The following is an 18463-nucleotide window of genomic DNA, read 5'->3' on the forward strand; positions in this document are numbered from 1 at the left end:
CTAACTAGAATGCCTGCCAAATCTTTCAGATGCAGTGGAAGATTTTTTTTTTATTTTCTAGTATGCATATACAAACTCTGTCTATGTGTTTATCCTTAAGTAGCATTCCAGCTAAGAATCATGTAAATTCTGTAATATGTGATACACCCCAAAAAAGTCTACATATTTTTATTTTTGTAATTGAGTTGCTTTATAGGTCTGTATGATGAAATGTGTAATTACTCATTGCAATCTGTCTGCTCTTAGGAAATAATCTACATTGAAAATACAATAGTTTCTATTGTATTTTACTGTCATTTACAGAGTTATCTCCCTTATGTATTCAAATCTATCTGTTCTTACGGGACAATCACATTGAAAATCAAACAGCTGTATTTCAGTGTCATTTACAAAGTTATCTCCAGGTCTCGATTTCACAAAAAGTCGTAAGTGTAAAGTTGATCGTATGTAATGACGTCATAAACTAAAATAGCATTGTGACGTCATGATTTACGATCAATTTCACACTTACGACTTTTTGTGAAACCGACGCCTGTACTTTTTTTAATTCTTCAGTACATTCTATACAAATTGTATCTCTTATAAACAAGGTTTATAAGAAAAGCCGCATATTACTTTGAGTTTACAATAACATTTCAAAGAAAATATAAAAAACACAAATACATAGGCTTTCCAACAAAGAACTATATTCTTACCTGGACTATTACTAAGAATATGACATATCAACAAATTACGATGAAACCTGCCTTAACCCAGTCATGAGAAAAAATAAACATTTCAAGAAGTAATCAAGGGAACCAATGTTCGAGCAGAATCGAAAGACCGGTAGAATAACATCCAAAGACAATGCCCAGACAGGGAAAACAGACACTCACAACAAAGAACATGAAATAACCAAACATTAACGTACTCCACCGGGAGTATATATCAGGTGTATTGGTAGGATACAAACAGTTTCATAAATGCATTTCTATAATTTCAAAAGTATGTTATAACAATAAACCGAACACAATCTAATATTATTGAGTTTTAAAATCAAAAGGTGGGTTCGATGTGGACAGGTTTCGATATAAATTCACTATTCCACAGTCTGAATTATCAGGGTTTAAGGAAATGTCTTACCAAAATATTTTTAGACTGAGCGTTGACTATATTTTAAATAAAATTTTGTGTTTAAAACGAAGATCTTATCCAATATGTGACACTTACTAAAGTATTATTATTACAATTGAAATATAATAAAATGGTTATAATCATTAAAACTGTCATCTTTCAAATCTGCATGATGTTTACACAACTATTATATCTAATGATATATAAATATAAAATTCTGGAAAATAATGTATTTGTGTTTTCTTCAAAATAAAATACCTTACCGCTGGAGGTAAAATGGACCCTTTTGTTCTACACATTCAACTGCTTCTCCTGTGTTTCTGAACAGAACATTTGGTCGTTCACAGGAATACTCAGTTATCTTATATTCCTGACCTATGACATTGACATATCTTCCGCCAACCTGCATGTTGCATGGGTAGTTACATCCCAGACCACCTAGAGCTTCAGCTTGGTGTGTAAAATACAAAAAAAAATCAGATCATTTTACTGTTTTGAAATACTGTATGCTGTTCATGTTTTTCAAGGAGTATGTTTTTTTAGCTCTGCCATGTGCAATATAATATCTTGAAGCCTTAGTAATGTTTTAATATGTGAGACTTTTAAGACCACACATTTTGGTAAAAAAAAACAACTATGATATATGTCGGGTCTCACAAGTCTGACTATTGGATTGGAGAAAATTGATCCACTACCAGTGTCATAGACTTGTTAAAACATTCAGTTCCAGGGTCTTGTATTCACGAAATTTATTCCGCACAGATGATTTTTCTCAGAACCTTTTCAAATATCAATATGCTATTCAAAGACAACTGCGTTGACTTTTATCATCGTAAGCTTCAGTAAACAACGGCATTGCTTTCCAGTATTAAGGGAATACCAAAATAACTTTGATAGTGAGATCATTACTTTATAAATTTGCAATAGATTCCCTGTTTTCAGTGTTAAAATCGCATTCAACTTACCTCCTTTGTAAAACAAAAGGGCGAACAGAAGAACACCAAGCATTTTACTAATCGTATCCAAGCTGAATTCATTCAGGTACAACTTATATACCAACTTCAATCATTGAAAATATAATGAAATATGATTAAGTGTATATGAATGATAGTTGTTTGATTGAGCATTTTTTTAAACATCACTTAATTGTGTACCACAATGAGATATATGAACAATTATACCAAAAAAGTAATTCTTAGGGGAATATTTCTCACTTAAAGAAAGAGAGCCTTCGACAGTTGGACGGATAAATGGTCAATAGTCAATGTAGATATGAGATATTGGGATTAGTACTTGGAACTGCATTTGATGTTTTGAAAATATATAGTGAAAGTTACGTAATGGAATGACACTAAGAAAAAAATATGTTCTCCGTAAAAATAATATAGTCAGTTTGTTAAATGGTGTTCGATAGAGAATGAAACAAATAAACGCCAATGCACAAGATTGAAACATATAAGTTTATCTTACAGATGAACTGCATAATTCGTAATATTGTAAGCTTCCCCTTTTTGTATGTGATTGAAAACAGATAATTCGGATTGAGAATGAGTCTTTTTTTTTGGGGGGGAAGGGTTGCTTGGGTCCTTTACCAACTGAAAATGGGACTTTGATTGAATGTAATTATCATACACTGATTACATTTATCCTTCCGTCTTTAAGCAACGTGCCTAGAATAACTTTGAGTCGTATATTACTCAATTATGTAGGCAAGAGAAAACATCCTTTGAAACTTTGAAATATTGCATTGACAGAGTTGCCGGAAGTTAAAACAAAATTAAGTAGACTGGTTATCGCGTTATATGTTTTGAAATCCAGAATTCGTCATTGACCAGTATCGAAGTAACGAAGGTTTCGATTTGTTTTATAATGTTTATACACAGAAAAAATAATATGACAATTAGGTTCATTTTTTAAAAAGTGTAGAAGGTTTTAAATAGACGTTGGGTGGCTATGTTGTCATGGAGATTACATTTACTATTTATTATTCATATATATCAAAATTAAATGCAAAATTACAAAAAAAAACAAGAAACAAAAAATACAAAAACTTGCATTTTTTTAGGAAGACGTTACATTATATGCTATATGGCGGTGCATGTGGATTTCGTTTATGAGGATGTGGATTTCGGATGGAGAGAATAGGCAAGTGGCTTAAAAATACTGATTTCGATTATTCTAAATTTAATTCAATTCAACTTAAAGCGTTGAAGAACGATACGAAATAACACTTGAGTTGGTAATAAACTTATATGACAAAGAAGAATGCAAAGGGTATGACGTTGGAGTGGGAAACTCGACGAGACCAGGATCAAGGGAATACGGAATACTGGGTGTTAAAAGTTGTATATTTTTTTGTGTGTTTGTTTGTTGGGGTTTAACGTCCGAGTAGCAATATTTCAGCTACATTCAGACAATGAACATGAAATGGATGATAAAATGAACATGAATTGATGATGAAATGAAAAAGGGATGGAACACAAGGACAATGGGGTCGACAAATTTTGATTGCCACTAGAAATAGGGAGAGATGGGCAGGGTCGGGCAATTTAGCCTCCTGTGGTGGAGCCCTATGGTTTCTACTCCAGGAGAATACCACAGTAGGGTTCTTTAACGTGCGAGGAACGTGGCATTTTTCCCAACACGGTGCACCACTATGGTTTGCGGTCAGGTTTTCCGTATTATAACCTGACAACCCCAGCATGTAACACGCCAGGGGTACCCCATTCCACCACCTGGGGCACACAACCCAGTTGCTCTGTGGGCAGAGGGCCCTAGCCCCCGGCTAGTGTTGTGAGCACTATTTAGTCGCCTTTACCACAAGCTTAGCGCTGCTGCAGGCCTATTCTTTTAACACCCGGACCTGCACGGGGCTAAATGCTGTATAAGTGAGGTTCATATACAGTAAAACCAATCTAAACCGACCCTTTTTCGAATTGTAGAATTCGGTCGGTTTGGTGAACGGTGTATCCAGGTTTAAAATACATTTAAACCGGCACAATGGGACTTCAACAGTTGTTTGGTGTAGACAGGTTTTCGCTTAATTCAGGATTCGGTTTAAACTGATTTCACTATAACTCAAAAGTATAGCGTGATGTATTTTGAAATCGATTAATATATCGGATATATCGGTATTTTATTTAGGCACTAAAATGAGAAGATAGTAGATATATATTACGTTATACACAATACACGAATGAGGATAGTGTCAACAGTGCAAACTAAGGACAGATTGTACTTGCATTTCAAAATCGCTGATGTCAAAAATCAAATATGCAAACTATCAAATACATTACACACGAAAGCACTTGTTCTTTTCTGTTAACAAATTAACTACTGTGTTAAAGTTTGAACAACAAGTACGCAATCATATTCTTTATATAGTAAATAACTATATTGGTTCTAAAATGTTATGAAAGCTGCTATTGTAGTTCATGTAGTATTTATATATAAAATTCATGTACTGTGTATGGGAATATGAAGTTAAAATTCATTCAGATGGAGAGTACACAAACATTTGATTTTTTACTGATTGAACTGATAAATTAATCTTAAAATATCAAAATACCTTGTTACTTTTTCTTAGATTATTAGTTTGTTGTTTGCTTGTAGCCTCAGTGAAATGTTATAAATCATTAGCTAAAATTTATTTTTAAAAAAAGTTTTTTTTTAACTCTTATGAAGTTTTCCAGGCATGGTTGACAAAAATTATTAATATTTTCATTAAATATTATTTCATATGATTTGATACAAACTTTGCAATGATGTAGACAATGGTTATTATTTTTCATATTCGATAAGTAGTGGGGCTAATAGAAGGTCTATTGACTTTCATCTTTTGACAATAACCAAGTAATAAGCATATATACAGCTCTTGTACGGTATAAGCTTCACACTTATACCATATACCATCCCCCATTCCCAATTGCCCCTATCCTCATTCCCACTTCAAAATTTCCCATTCCCCATAGAAAATCCCCATCCCCAAATACCATCCCCACTGCATATTTTTAGCAGATATTTAAACTATCGAATTAAATTTTATATTTTTGAATTCTTTAACTTTTCAGCTGTTACTAGTATTTAAATTTTACACTTTTTTTCATGTCAATAAATAAAGACCTATCTCCCCGTCTTTCCCATTCAAAATTCCCATCCCCATACACAATCCCCATACACCATCCCCATTCCCCATTCCCCATATACCATGCAATGGGAAGCTTTCCCCATACAAGTACTGTATCATGAACATTATCAAGGCCATGGAATAGGTACACCTGTTTTATAATGCATTGCTCGATAAATCATCCCAATTTCATGCATAAGTCAGTAATCTGTGTTGAAAAGTTATTTTTAGGCCTCTTCAAATTATTACAATAGCTTGGAACCTGTGAAAACCGTTCAAACTTAGCCGAACATATTTCTCTTTCAAGAAGTAGTTCAGTTTAAATAGTTTACAATCTAATTAGTTTGTGAAACATCATAAAATTGTTAGTAAAGTAAGAATTAAAACAGACTAAGCATACAAGTTTAATTTGTCTGTCGACAGTTAATCAAATATGTGTGTAAGACAGGTGTCACTATCATTTAAAATTTTACATAACCTTATAACATTTATCATATTTTGAGCCCTTAATGAAACAAAAAGAAGGATAAATGATTATCTTAATGCATTTCACTAAATCATTTCATATCTGTATTAGGGTCTCACTAACCACTTCTAAAGTTTCGATTACTTTACATGTTAAAAAAAGTAATTTTCAAAGTCTCACTGTGAATTCCCAGGACAAATGATATCTTAACGTTGCATGCCGTTGCGAAGCTTGGAAAATAAGGCTTCCAAAATCATTATGCTAATGGTACGATGATAGTAGAAATTCTTCACAAAATTTACTTGAATAAATAATACTGAAAATCCACAGTTTTACCTGTTCTGCTAACTGACAGCATGGAGGCAAATTACCCACACATGTTAACAATATTCATACACATTCTCAGCTTCATTTTGACTACTTTTAATCATAATACACACAAATAATGCACTTACAATTCATATGTCTAGGTTCAGTGTGTTTTTGGTACTACATAGCGGGTGGCCATTTGACCCGGAAGTGGTTAAAGAGACCTTGATCAGTCCGTTTGGCATTACATGTGTTCATGTTTTGTGTTGTCAAACATGACTAGATATCGTCATCATGAACTCGTGGGTTGTTATGGTGTATCCGTCTGCACTATGAAAACTGATTTATTCAACGGGTCATAGTTTCTCTTTCCTCGTTTGTCTACCCCGGACTTGAGCCATTCGACGGGTGTTTCTAGAAAAGCAGAGGACGCTTACCGATGCACCTGGTCCATGTTCCCAGTTTTAGTGGAGTCCGAGTTGCTCATTTCCTTTTGTTATTTTGTATGTATGGTTTTAGTTACTTTATGTTTTTGTTGTGTGTGTCTGTTTTCCATGTCTGGTCTTTGTCCCTGGATTAAATTATTTTGATTACCGCTATAGCCTTGGTCAACTTGGTTACTCTTTCAAATAATGACTATATTAGCTATATAACAACTAAATAAACTGTTTGTAATGCTAAGGTAAATGGCAATATATGGACCGATTATGTAGTCTGATCAAAATAATCTGGGCCAAAGCGTAGCCGAAAACATACAGCACTTTATACACCAAAACATAAGTATCGTTTTTTGAAAATATTGTTATTTGGACCGACGGATATTTCTAATATTTTTATCAAATTAAAAAATCTATGAAATGTTCTTAAGTCTTAAGATATACTTGTAGTCGACCATGCCCGTGTCAATTCATTGAATTAAACTGATATAAACTTTATAAAGCAAAACAAGTTGGGAATTTGAGATAATGTAAATAGTCAACATTCAATGAGAGTTTTCTTTTTATCATTTTATATTTATAAAATCCGATATAGCTTGTATGATATATAGCTTTTATCGCTATTTTGTTTAAAATCCCTTTGATCTTGCTATATGATAATTTTCAATATTACGCCAATCGAGTGACATACAAGCAACAGCGTAGGAATATTGGACGACCTAAAAAACCGTCTGTTTATTTACTGTGTATGAAATAATGGCTAATTTGTGGCATTATTTTCTAGTCTATAATGAAAAATGATTCAACACAGTAACTTACCCTATAATAATAGATAAATCCTTAAATCAGTCTGCAAATTTTTAACGCGAGAGTCAGAGTTAACCGATTTTTTTTTTTCAAATGATGTGTATCAAGCAGCACAACATACGTGACGTCACATAGCACGTCGCCAAAAAATAGTCCCGGAAGGAAACTTTGCATCGCTTATAAAACTTACATATTTAGATCAGGAAAATAAAAATAAAAGGAAAGTAATACCTTACACTTCAGCAAAACAGCAATAAACAGATTATCATTTTTTTTTCAACTCGCGGAAATTTCTCAGACTCATCTCGAAGCCGCTCGACAAGAAAATACGAGAATAACTATTGAATAATCTAACTGTATCCTTGATTAAACACTTTTCTTAACTAAACACTGTTTAAAGTGTAGTTTTTTTATATAGTAGTTTAAATGAGTTTCGAATCTGCAATTATGTTTTGCTTGATTAAATTCATTAAATATAAATCTGTTCCAAGTTAAAAGCATGCAAACACGCAAATGAAAGTTATAATATTGCAAAAAAGTGGTCATATTTGAAATGAATGAATGCTTCATATATATAACTATGTGATTTTGCTGCCAATACTATTTGATAGGTTGTCGATGGGGTTGTACAAATGCCCGATGTATATGAATACACTTGTGAGTTATAATTTATTGATGTACAAATGGTACAATAATACAAATAGAGATGACCCCCCCCCCCACCAACCTATTGTATAGCGTAAGCTAATATAATATATTGACCCCTGGAACACAATTATGCACCTATTTTCACTTGTCATTGGAAGCTTTTTTTACAAATTTGTGTTCCGTACAATTGTAACCGATTTGTCATAAAGCTTAAGGTCAACAAATAGAGCAATTATGCAGCTTACTCTTTATATATGGGTTGAACTTTTTCCTTTCTGCGGTACAGTTTTACATCATTAAACTTTTTAAAAAGATGTGTCTACTGCTTTGTTTCTTTAGAGTTTAAATACAACCCTCATGATCCATGAACCGATCCGTGCAACGATTTGACGAATCGGTGACCGCTGACTGATTGATCGCTGACAGATCGATAACCAATGACCGGTGACCGATCTTATTGTAGCTTTGTTATGTAAAATGACAGATAATCTGTCAAAAATAAAATAAATGTGAAATAAAAGTATTAATTGATGTTTATATAGCAATATGTGTAAAATTGACAAAGAAAACAAAATCATCTTTCAGTGACACTTCTGATCATGCAAATTATTTTTGTTTTATGATCTGAAATACTACGTGTCATTTTTTGTATTTACATTCACCGAGACTATAATTATAGCATGCTTACCTTATTGGATAATTGGCCTTTCACGTGAGTCGATGAAACACGTCTTCGAACTGTATATATAAGCCTAGCCCACAATTAAGTGGACTTCTTTCACCTAAAAACTCTGTTATACACATTGTATGCCTAATTTTTTCTAACCCCAATACAAAAACTTTACCTCATTCAATTATTTGAGCTACATATGCATATACAATGAAGATCTTTACAAACGCGAGTATGTCATATGAAGAACGCAAAAGTGTACCTCAAAATCTCCAGAAATAACCATCAAAGTGTTTGTAAGGTTTACTTTTTTTAAGATTTTGATAGGTCGAATTCTGATGAAATACACTAGGGAAAAATAATCCGAAATAAAACCTATCTTTCCCTATATAGGCAGGAAAAATAATAGCGTACGATAACGGTACATAAGTACATATAACAGAAAAGGATACGTTTTCAAATAAATGACATGTGTTTATTCCGCTAATTCATGTCTGTCATTTATGTGTTTTGTATACATCTGCTGTTTTGGCACGCGGATTTTATTTCCTTTTTCACATTTAATATCTGTACTTCCATAATTTTCTTAAAACTTTTTGTTTAAAAAGAGTAATCAAGGAAACCAAGGTTTTAGCGGTAATCAAAGAAAGTAATCCAGGGACAAAGACCAGACATGGAAAACAGACATACACAACAAAGAACATAAAGATCATACATACAAAGTAACAAAAGTAAATGAGCAACTCTGACTCCGACTAAAAATGTGAGCATCGACCAGGTGCACCGGTAGGGTAAGCGTCCTCTGCTTTTCTAGAAACACCAGCCGAGTTGATCATAAAAAGTGAACCCCAGGGTTGACGAAAGAGAAAAGGAAAACTATGACACGTTAAACAAATCAGTTTTCATGGCGCAGATTGATACATCGTAGAGATCCACGAGTTCATGATGACGACCATAAAACTTCTGTTGTAATGACTTCAATCTTGTAGCAACATAACTCTGTTCCAGAAGCCTATTTGTTAACATTCTAGCATGATACAAAAAGTCTGTGTAGTTTCGGTAAGCTCTGGCATAACGTATGAGCTGTGATATGAACACTCCATACGCAGGTGCTGAAGGGATGTTGGCATATATGAAAGGAAATTTAACAATTTTGAATGAAAAGTCATCACGTTTGTCGTAAAGTTTGGTCAATAGTTTTCCTTTACCAATCGATTTCATAGTGTAGGTCAAGATATGAGGCTGACCACACAGTGTCTGTAGTATCCTTTATCTCAAGTTCTTTTGGATATCAAATCCCCGAGATGAGGATTGTTTAAAGATAAAACGTCATCTGTATATCGGAAACTGAGATTTAAGGATCTAGCTAAACGATATTTTTTGTTCCGGATCAGATCAGCAATAAAGGCAGCTTCATAAGAGTGAAGGAATAAGTCAGTAAGTAGAGGAGCACAATTTGTTCCTATTGGAATGTCGACTGTTTGTTGAAAAATGCGTCCAACACACTGGACAAATATGTTGTCGATTAAAAATTCCAGCATTTTGTAAACATCTTCCTCTGCATATTTGGAAGGTGATTTGGAATTATTTTTTTACAAAATATGAGAAATCTCTACCAAGAACCATATATTTGTATCTTGGTGTACCATCTTTTTTGGTAAAACAATGATGTATAATGTTTTTAAGTCGTGATTGTAACTGAGTATGGGGAATAGAAGTATACAGTGTTGAAAAAGCAATGTGTTAATGCTATTAAATTCTACCAATAGCTCTTTAACTGATTGTCTCCAAAAAATCTTTCGAATTTTTCAGTCAGGATCCACATTGACTTAAAAAAACGAATGTTTGACCACCGTAATAATTTGAATATAATTAACAGTAAACACCTTAAATACAAACTTTACAGAGACTATATATTCGAGAGTTGTAACCAAGCTACAAAAATATATCATTTTTTGTAGTTTTTCATCAAGTGTTGATAATAGAACAAGGTTTTCTAGAGTTACCTCTCTTTTGTAGCTAAAGACTTTTTCTCTACTTCCTTAATATTGCATGTCAAAATCTGTATCACGTATCATATCTGTATAAGCACAAGGGACACCGGCTGCGGGTGATAAAGGTCAGTGGTTGATACCACGTATGATACAAATTTTGACATATAATGTTCATGATATCGTATATCATAACCAGACTTCAAGTGTCTTCTGTGTAAATGTGCGATTTACGATATGGGATTTAGGTATATGTGTGTGATATAGTGGAGGCGATACAGGATAAATAATATATGATTAAAACAATCACTCATAAAATATGTAATATGTAGTTTGTATAAATGTATACTGTAAAGAAAAAAAAAGAAACAAAAAAAAAGAAAAGAAAAAAGAAAATGTTTTCAAAATTTGTAGTAACAAATATGTAGGTTTGATATTTTTCATATACAGGATGAGTTTGTAAATATTTTATATAGCTAACCCTACAAGATGCATTACAAAGGTAAACTTATCATGTAATAACTTTAGCTTAGTACGGCTATACATAATTTTGTTCAAATTTTCTATTATTAGAGGATGGTATGTGATAAGGATATTCGAACCAAAAACTCGAACTAAATAAACCAAACAAAAACAGATTTTTGTCATTGTTATATTGATCCTTCTAGCATTACATTAAATTGATTAACTTCATCATAATAAATAGCAAATATATATGCATGATGAACAATTATCTTCTGCTTTATATCATCATTTTATTTTATATAGAGACGAATTATAGATGGGTAGGTGTACCATATCCTTCTAGCATTACATGTTCATAAAACTAGGATGTTTTATATTCCGATATATTCAGTGGTAACCATGGTCACTCCATTAAACTTCGTCCATGGTTCATCATAAAAAATACCAAATATATATGCATGGTGAATAATTATCTTCTGCTTTATATCATCATTTTATTTTATATAGAGACGAATTATAATGGGTAGGTGTACCATATCCTTCTAGCATTACATGTTCATAAAACTAGGATGTTTTATATTTCGATATATTCAGTGGTAACCATGGTCACTCCATTAAACTTCGTCCACGGTTCATCATAATAAATACCAAATATATATGCATGGTGAACAATTATCTTCTGCTTTATATCAGCATTTTATTTTATATAGAGACGAATTAAAGATGGGTAGGTGTACCATTATTTCAAAAAGGCCCACAGGTTGTTCAAATATCATTTTAAAGCTAAGATGCTATATTAATATTGCCTCATTTAACTAAAAAGTCGAATTGAATGACTAACCCTTTCTAAATATCTATATAGAACTACTAGACTACACGATTAAACAACATACTGTAAACGTACTACTGTTCGTGGAGTACAAATTTTCGCAGTTTTCGTCAGACCTTAAATTTCGGTTCCCAACGAAAAGAAGATTGCCATTATGGTGTATACTACAAACCTCAAAACCACGAATTCAAAAATTAAGAAAAAATACTTTTGTATCTTTCCTAATACACGACAATTTGTATCTACGAATTAAAGTACTTTCATAGTATATGCTTATTTTCTTCGTTATGTAAGTTTGAAATATTAAAAAAAGCAAAATTGGATTTTCTCCTCAACAAGAGATTAAAAGTGATTAAAATGCAATAATGATACAGTTCATTTTTTTTTCGTATTGTTTTAGTGACAAATAAAGAGTTAAGTGGGGGTTGGGGTGCACGCAAGATATCAGCATCCACATAAAATCTCATATTGCCGAAACCATACGATACTGGCAACGTGTATTATCGCCACTCTGAGCTGCATGACAATAATCATGCAAAATATTCTTACAACTATAGATTTATTGCATTGTGTTACATGTCAACTCATTCCATTTATTAACGTATCAGTATTATGAAGCTGTTAATTTGGAAAAGAACCATTCATATTGATTCAAAATATTTGGTAAAATTAACCTAATGGTTCACAAATATAGTAGTTGTGCTGAATGCGAGTACAATATCTACAAAAATTGACAAATTTCGGTAAATTGTATGGGTGTGAACACTTTTATTTTCAATAATGATTTGATATTATTGAATAAAATGTTAAATTTGTCATTTTCAGTGTCATGTGTGTGGCCATGACACATATATTTCAGTTTAATTTCTCAAAAAAATGACAACTTTCTGCAAACTGTATGGGTACGAACACCTTTAATTTCAGTAATGGTAAAAAATTATTGTATAAAACACTCAAAATTGCAATATTAGTAATTTGTTCGTAGTTGCGAAACTTATATTTCAGCCCACAATCTCTAAATGACTTTTTAAATGTAAGTGTGCTAACACCTTTAATATACCTAACAGACCAAATCTTTGATTTAAAATGCTAAAGTTGTCAACATAAGTATTATGTGGATGTCTGAAAGACAAAAATTTCAGACAAAATTCTATAAAAAGAGATATTTTTTCAAATTGAATGCGTAAACACTTGAAATTTCCTTAATGGTCTAATTTTATTTTTTGAAGTGTTAAATTGTCCTAGTTTGTATAACATGTGTGGTTGCACCTCATTTAATTCAGTCCAAATTACAAAAAGTAACATATTTCTGCAAATTGTATGGGTGAACACACTTTTAATTTCGATCTGGTCTGATATTATTGTTTAAAATGTTACATTTGTCCATTTTAGTGTCATGAGAGTGGAGTCTAATTTCTCTTATTTCTCTAAAAATGACATATTTCTGCACTCTTCAAAGAAGAGTTAGTGGAAAACTAAAAGTCTATGTTATCATCTTTTGGTGTCTTTACCAAAGACGATGACTGTGATCTACCGTCTATGTACTGGCCATGGAGTCCAAAAATCCCCAAGAATAAATACAAACAATGCTACACAGATGAATCTGCAAAATTTTCCACAAAACCTCTTTCAAAACCTTTAACTTCTATACTAACAGTTGTCAAAAAGGTCCCCAATCCTACAATCATACGTGTTACTCCCGTAGTGGATCCTGAACATTCTAAAGATCTTCTTAAAAACCTCAATTCAAGATTATTATCAAAATACAATAACATTAAAACCTATAATTTTTAAACTCTTTATATTTCTATTCCCCATTACTCAGTTAAAATCCCGACTCAAAATCATTATACATCGATGTAACTCCAAAAACGACGGTTCACCTAGATACAAATTTGTAGTTCTAGCAATCAATTACATAGACGGTAGATCACAATCATTGTCGTTGGTAGAGAGACCAAAAGAGAATTACACAGATTTATGATTTCCAACTATCTCTTTAGAAGGTGTGGAGCAGTATAGGTCTTATTACTGCTAGTATTTTCTACGTCTACACCTGATAATAAACATTGGCTGTAATACCTTTTGCAGACAAAAAACAATGCTGTTTTGGGGCACTGTCTACTACTATAACAAATTTGCCATGTTGAGGTAGACAATGTTCTTGCTACATGGGGGTCTTTGAAAACTGATGAAGCATTGACACTCATTGACCTACTTCAAAACTTTCATACGTCTCAATATTAAAGATATCATACACCTTTTATATACCTAACAGTCTAAAACTATTTAATACAATGATAAAATTGTGTCAGGAAAAGTATTATACAGATGTCTGCAGACCAAATTCTTAAAAATGAGTCATTTTTTGCAAATTGAATGATTGCGAACATTTGGAATTTCCTTAATGGTCTAATAATTATTGTTTAAAATGTTAAATTTGTATATATAAGTGTTATTTTTAAGTGACAGTGACACAACATCATTTCAGTCCCAATTTAAAAAAAATGACATATTTTAAGAAATGGTACAAGTGCAAACATTTTTTATATATAAATGGCAGGAAACGATTGTACTTAATATACTTAAATAATATTAATACGTAATGAACTGTGACACATTTATTTTAATCCAAATATTTAATAACCATTTTTTAGTCTTTCACTTGCTGTCATAGAAATATGATAGGGACGGTGCATTTGGAAAAAAAACAGTACGTATTATTCTTTCCCCATGTTTCATTCCCTATAATCATTCACCACTGCCTCTTTCCCCATGCTCCATTTTCCCATACACCATAAGTGATTTTACTTATAAGTAGAAGCCTACTGAGATTTTCAGAAGTGATTAGAATCGGTTAAGTGGAATACGATACAGTAACAAGGGCAAATAATTACTTTATCAAATAATACACGTAGGTTTCGTGACGCTGTGGTAAAGAGCGTGACATTGTGACATTTTATAGAACGTCTCTATTTTGAGGGAAAGCGCCGACGTTATAAATAACCGATTGCGTAACAATTTGTAAGCACTTGCTTTAAGCTGAAAATACCGTCGAAAATAAATATTCAGTGTGTTTAAGAAAAAATAGAAAGAAAGGTTATTTAATTTCAGACGCTTTCTGAACAATTAAAAATATGTGACTGTAGTGGTTCACTTCTAAAATTTGGTATATTTTGAACAAGAACGTCTACAGGGGTTTGGAAGCTACCTATCTATTTGTTGTAATTTGCTAAAGATGGTCGTTACAATCAAAAACTACCATGAAAATATTTTCAAAAATGAAATTCCTGCAAATATGGTCACTCGACTCCATCCTGTTTAATGTGCAATGTTAAGACTTTAAGACTTCCGATTACTTATTTATTCTCCAGTTTAGTATTTGTTTATTTTATTTATGCTATTAATCTATAGCGTTTTGTCTATTATGACCTGTTCTATTCAAGAATGGATATCGAATAATGGCATCTTGCTTTTATTTTCCTTCAAATGTCTGTTGATCAGTCTCTCCGTTTTGCATTTTCTTATTATTAAAGTTGTCGAATACTTGAATAAAGTTAGGTTAACAACAATATAGTCTATAGAAGAAAGAATACAGTGGTAATAGTTTTTAGTTTTTCCATTTTTATCGAAAGAAAAATGATGCAATAAATACCAGCTTAACATTTATTTTATAATCATTTGTGTACGACCGCAAATATTTGCGTCGTATATTGGTATGGCGTCGTCGTCGATGGACAGTTGCAATAACTTGAGAATTATCTGGTATTGATTTTAGGGGGTCATAACCCAAATGTTTTAGAATTAGTGGCCATGGAGTGCATAAACAAGCATTTCACAGAATTCAACTATGTAACTCCAGTAAAATCAAAGCACTGTCTATGATATTCTTCCACGATGTTTTATACCACAATAGTCAGACCAGATTGATTGTGGGAGGAGAGACTTGAACGAAAATTAGGGGCCAATTAGGGGTCTGAAAAACATCATTTTCATGATCTCCAGACACCAATCTAAATATCATTTTTTTTGGCTGATTCCGGCCGAAAGTTTTTGTTATGATACCTATTGAAAATCTGTGCCTGCATTTTGCAATCAGATTTAAGATACCGTTTACGTTTTTCGGTTACAATGGGTCAGAGGGGACAAATCCGAAGAAAATAATTTTTTATCCAATTTTGAATATTTTGTTTAATTTTCGGTTTGATTTTGAAAATATTAATTGAAGTTCTGAACAATATATTGTCTAAACCAGTTGTTGTTTTGTTGTGTCCATAATGAATTGTAAGTCCGTATGCTTAAGTGAGCCAAATCCTAATATTGTGTCCACACTTGCCAAAAGAGTTCAAGGTGCTACCACTGGGGTTATATCATGCTGCGCGTGGCGAAACTTTCATTAAGAACTTGAATATCCATATTCAACGGTCAATATTCCGACAATGAAAATTTTATGCATACACGTATAAGTTGTCTTAAACAAATGCTTATGAGCATGTTTTGATATTAGAAAATATATGACCAACTTAAATGCACACAGCAGGGCTGGATTAATTTATGACTATTTCAACACGGCATACCGTACACATAGTGTTGAGGAGTAATCAAGGGAACCAAGGTTATAGCGGTAATTAAAAGAATGTAATCCAGGGACAAACACCAGACATGGAAAACAGAAATACACAACAAAGAACATTAAAGTAACTAAAATCATACATACATAGTAACAAAAGCAAATGAGCAAGTCGGACTCAACTAAAAACTGGAAGCAAGGACCAGGTGCACCGGTAGGGTAATGTAAATCAGCCTAAAAAAAATTCAGATAATGGTACATTTTGTACCATAATATGCAAATATGCAACTTTTTTTTTAATCTTTCGGAAAATGTCCAAAAGTCAAACATAAATGTTTCGAAAACTAAGTGATAAAGATATATTTTTCTTTGCATATTTCGGTAGAGAATATTTGCATTAACTTAACTACAAATTTTCCGGAAAAAACTCAATTGTAAATCTTTCCTGTGTGGTATATCCTTAATTTTCAATCCATATAATGTGTCATTGTTGTTATTTTTGTGATGTATGTTTCCGTCGTTCTTGATTTAACGAAAAGGTTACGGCCCTGACTATGTAGGCATAGTCATTATATTACATATCACATCTCAATACACACAATGCGTTGCATACGCCTCTGTACTAAACGGTGACTCATTGCTATAGAAGAAAACAAATGAAAAGTCATTTATTTTTTTGTAATATTAATACATCATTGTTTAGACGTTGAGTCATTTGGCTTTTGGTACTCATTTTGCTGAAATTTACATCGTTTTAAACCGGTCCTAAATTTTTTATCAAACAAGTAGTAAATAATTGGATTGACGACATTATTTAACAAATACAACCTATAAAAACACAAACAGACCAAATATTCTTCTTCAGAAAGGTCGTCCCAAAACCCATCAACGACGGCTTCAACAATCATCAGTATAAGTCGAGGTAGAAACGATAAAATATATACGGCTGTGACCAAGAAAAACATAAGAGATATCTTATGTTTACGGAAAATGCGCCTGAAAAGTCGACTTTGACCATTCCTTTGCCTGTACCTGATTTTTCCTTTCGCAGTTGATTCAACAGACTGGCTTACATTTGATTCGCCGCAATCGGAATCTGCCTGACTGCTTGGTGCATCTGCAGATCTTATCGAATTTAAACAGCTCGTCCTCTCTTTGTCCTTTCTATCCACCCGTTTACTTCCCGTGTCACATTCTATTTTAGTCCGGTTTGTTCGACTGACTGAAGTGTATTTCTTTCTGAAAGATTGTTGCTTGAAAATTGTCTTCAAGATAGCTCCATATAGCACACAAATAGTTGTTATACCGAGGACACACATTATCAGTAGAAAAACTGAGTATCCGAATAAAATAGATTTATTTGCATTGGGTACCGCATCGCATGTATAACCTGTTATCAGGGTATGGTTATAAATGATTTTGTAGTCTGATTCACCGTATAAGTATAAACAGGGCAAAGCAGAAACAATAGAATAACAAATAACTGAAACAATTACCAGTCGTCGTGTTCGAATACTTAACGTTCCAATGAAGGGTCGGCATACTTTAAGGAATCTCTGTACAGCTATGACAAGAAGCATTAGACTGGAGCATGTAGAGCAGAGCATAACGGTGGTCCATAGTATCTTGCAGACTGAATTGTTCCGAAAGTTCACAGGGTTAAAATTTAATACTAATCCAAACGTTACTCCTATTATGCAGGCAGCCAGGTCAGTTACAGCCAAACATGGTATAAAATATCGGTCATCAGAAATCATTTTGATTTTAACGGCATAGACATACAATACTATGACATTCCCAAAAATAGAAACGACTAAGAATATTAGCAAGATGACTGTATTTGGGACAAAAAATTCCAATCTACTTTGTGAAAGCTTCTCCAAAAGAAAGTAGTTTTCTATTGTATAGTTCATGTTAACATTATATCCTGTAAAAAAAAGATATATAACTTTATTTCAAAGGGGAGTTTTACAACATCTCATAAAAGGTACTATTACAACATATGGTATAATTTTATACAACTAATGTACTA

The 18463-nt window shown here is 32.6% G+C and overlaps 1 protein-coding gene across 6 annotated transcripts in view; it reads right to left on the reverse strand.

Annotated features, from left to right (window-relative positions):
* LOC148598262 (uncharacterized) overlaps positions 1-18463 on the reverse strand; it is a 37531-nt gene that overhangs the window by 6062 nt on the left and 13006 nt on the right. For 5 of the 6 annotated variants that reach the window (XM_088561719.1, XM_088561715.1, XM_088561716.1 and 2 more), the window contains one exon: positions 17073-18358. In XM_088561719.1, the coding sequence (XP_088417845.1) occupies positions 17124-18344 (1221 nt within the window). In that variant the 5' untranslated portion in view covers positions 18345-18358 and the 3' untranslated portion in view covers positions 17073-17123. Of the gene's footprint in view, positions 1-1376; positions 1564-2078; positions 2173-17072; positions 18359-18463 lie in introns of those variants that run through there. The other variant, XM_088561720.1, reaches the window with a different exon arrangement.

Source organism: Perna viridis, chromosome 14 (assembly GCF_037379345.1).
Source record: "Perna viridis isolate PV_CMFRI_1.1 ecotype Kerala chromosome 14, ASM3737934v1, whole genome shotgun sequence".
Taxonomy (NCBI): domain Eukaryota; kingdom Metazoa; phylum Mollusca; class Bivalvia; order Mytilida; family Mytilidae; genus Perna; species Perna viridis.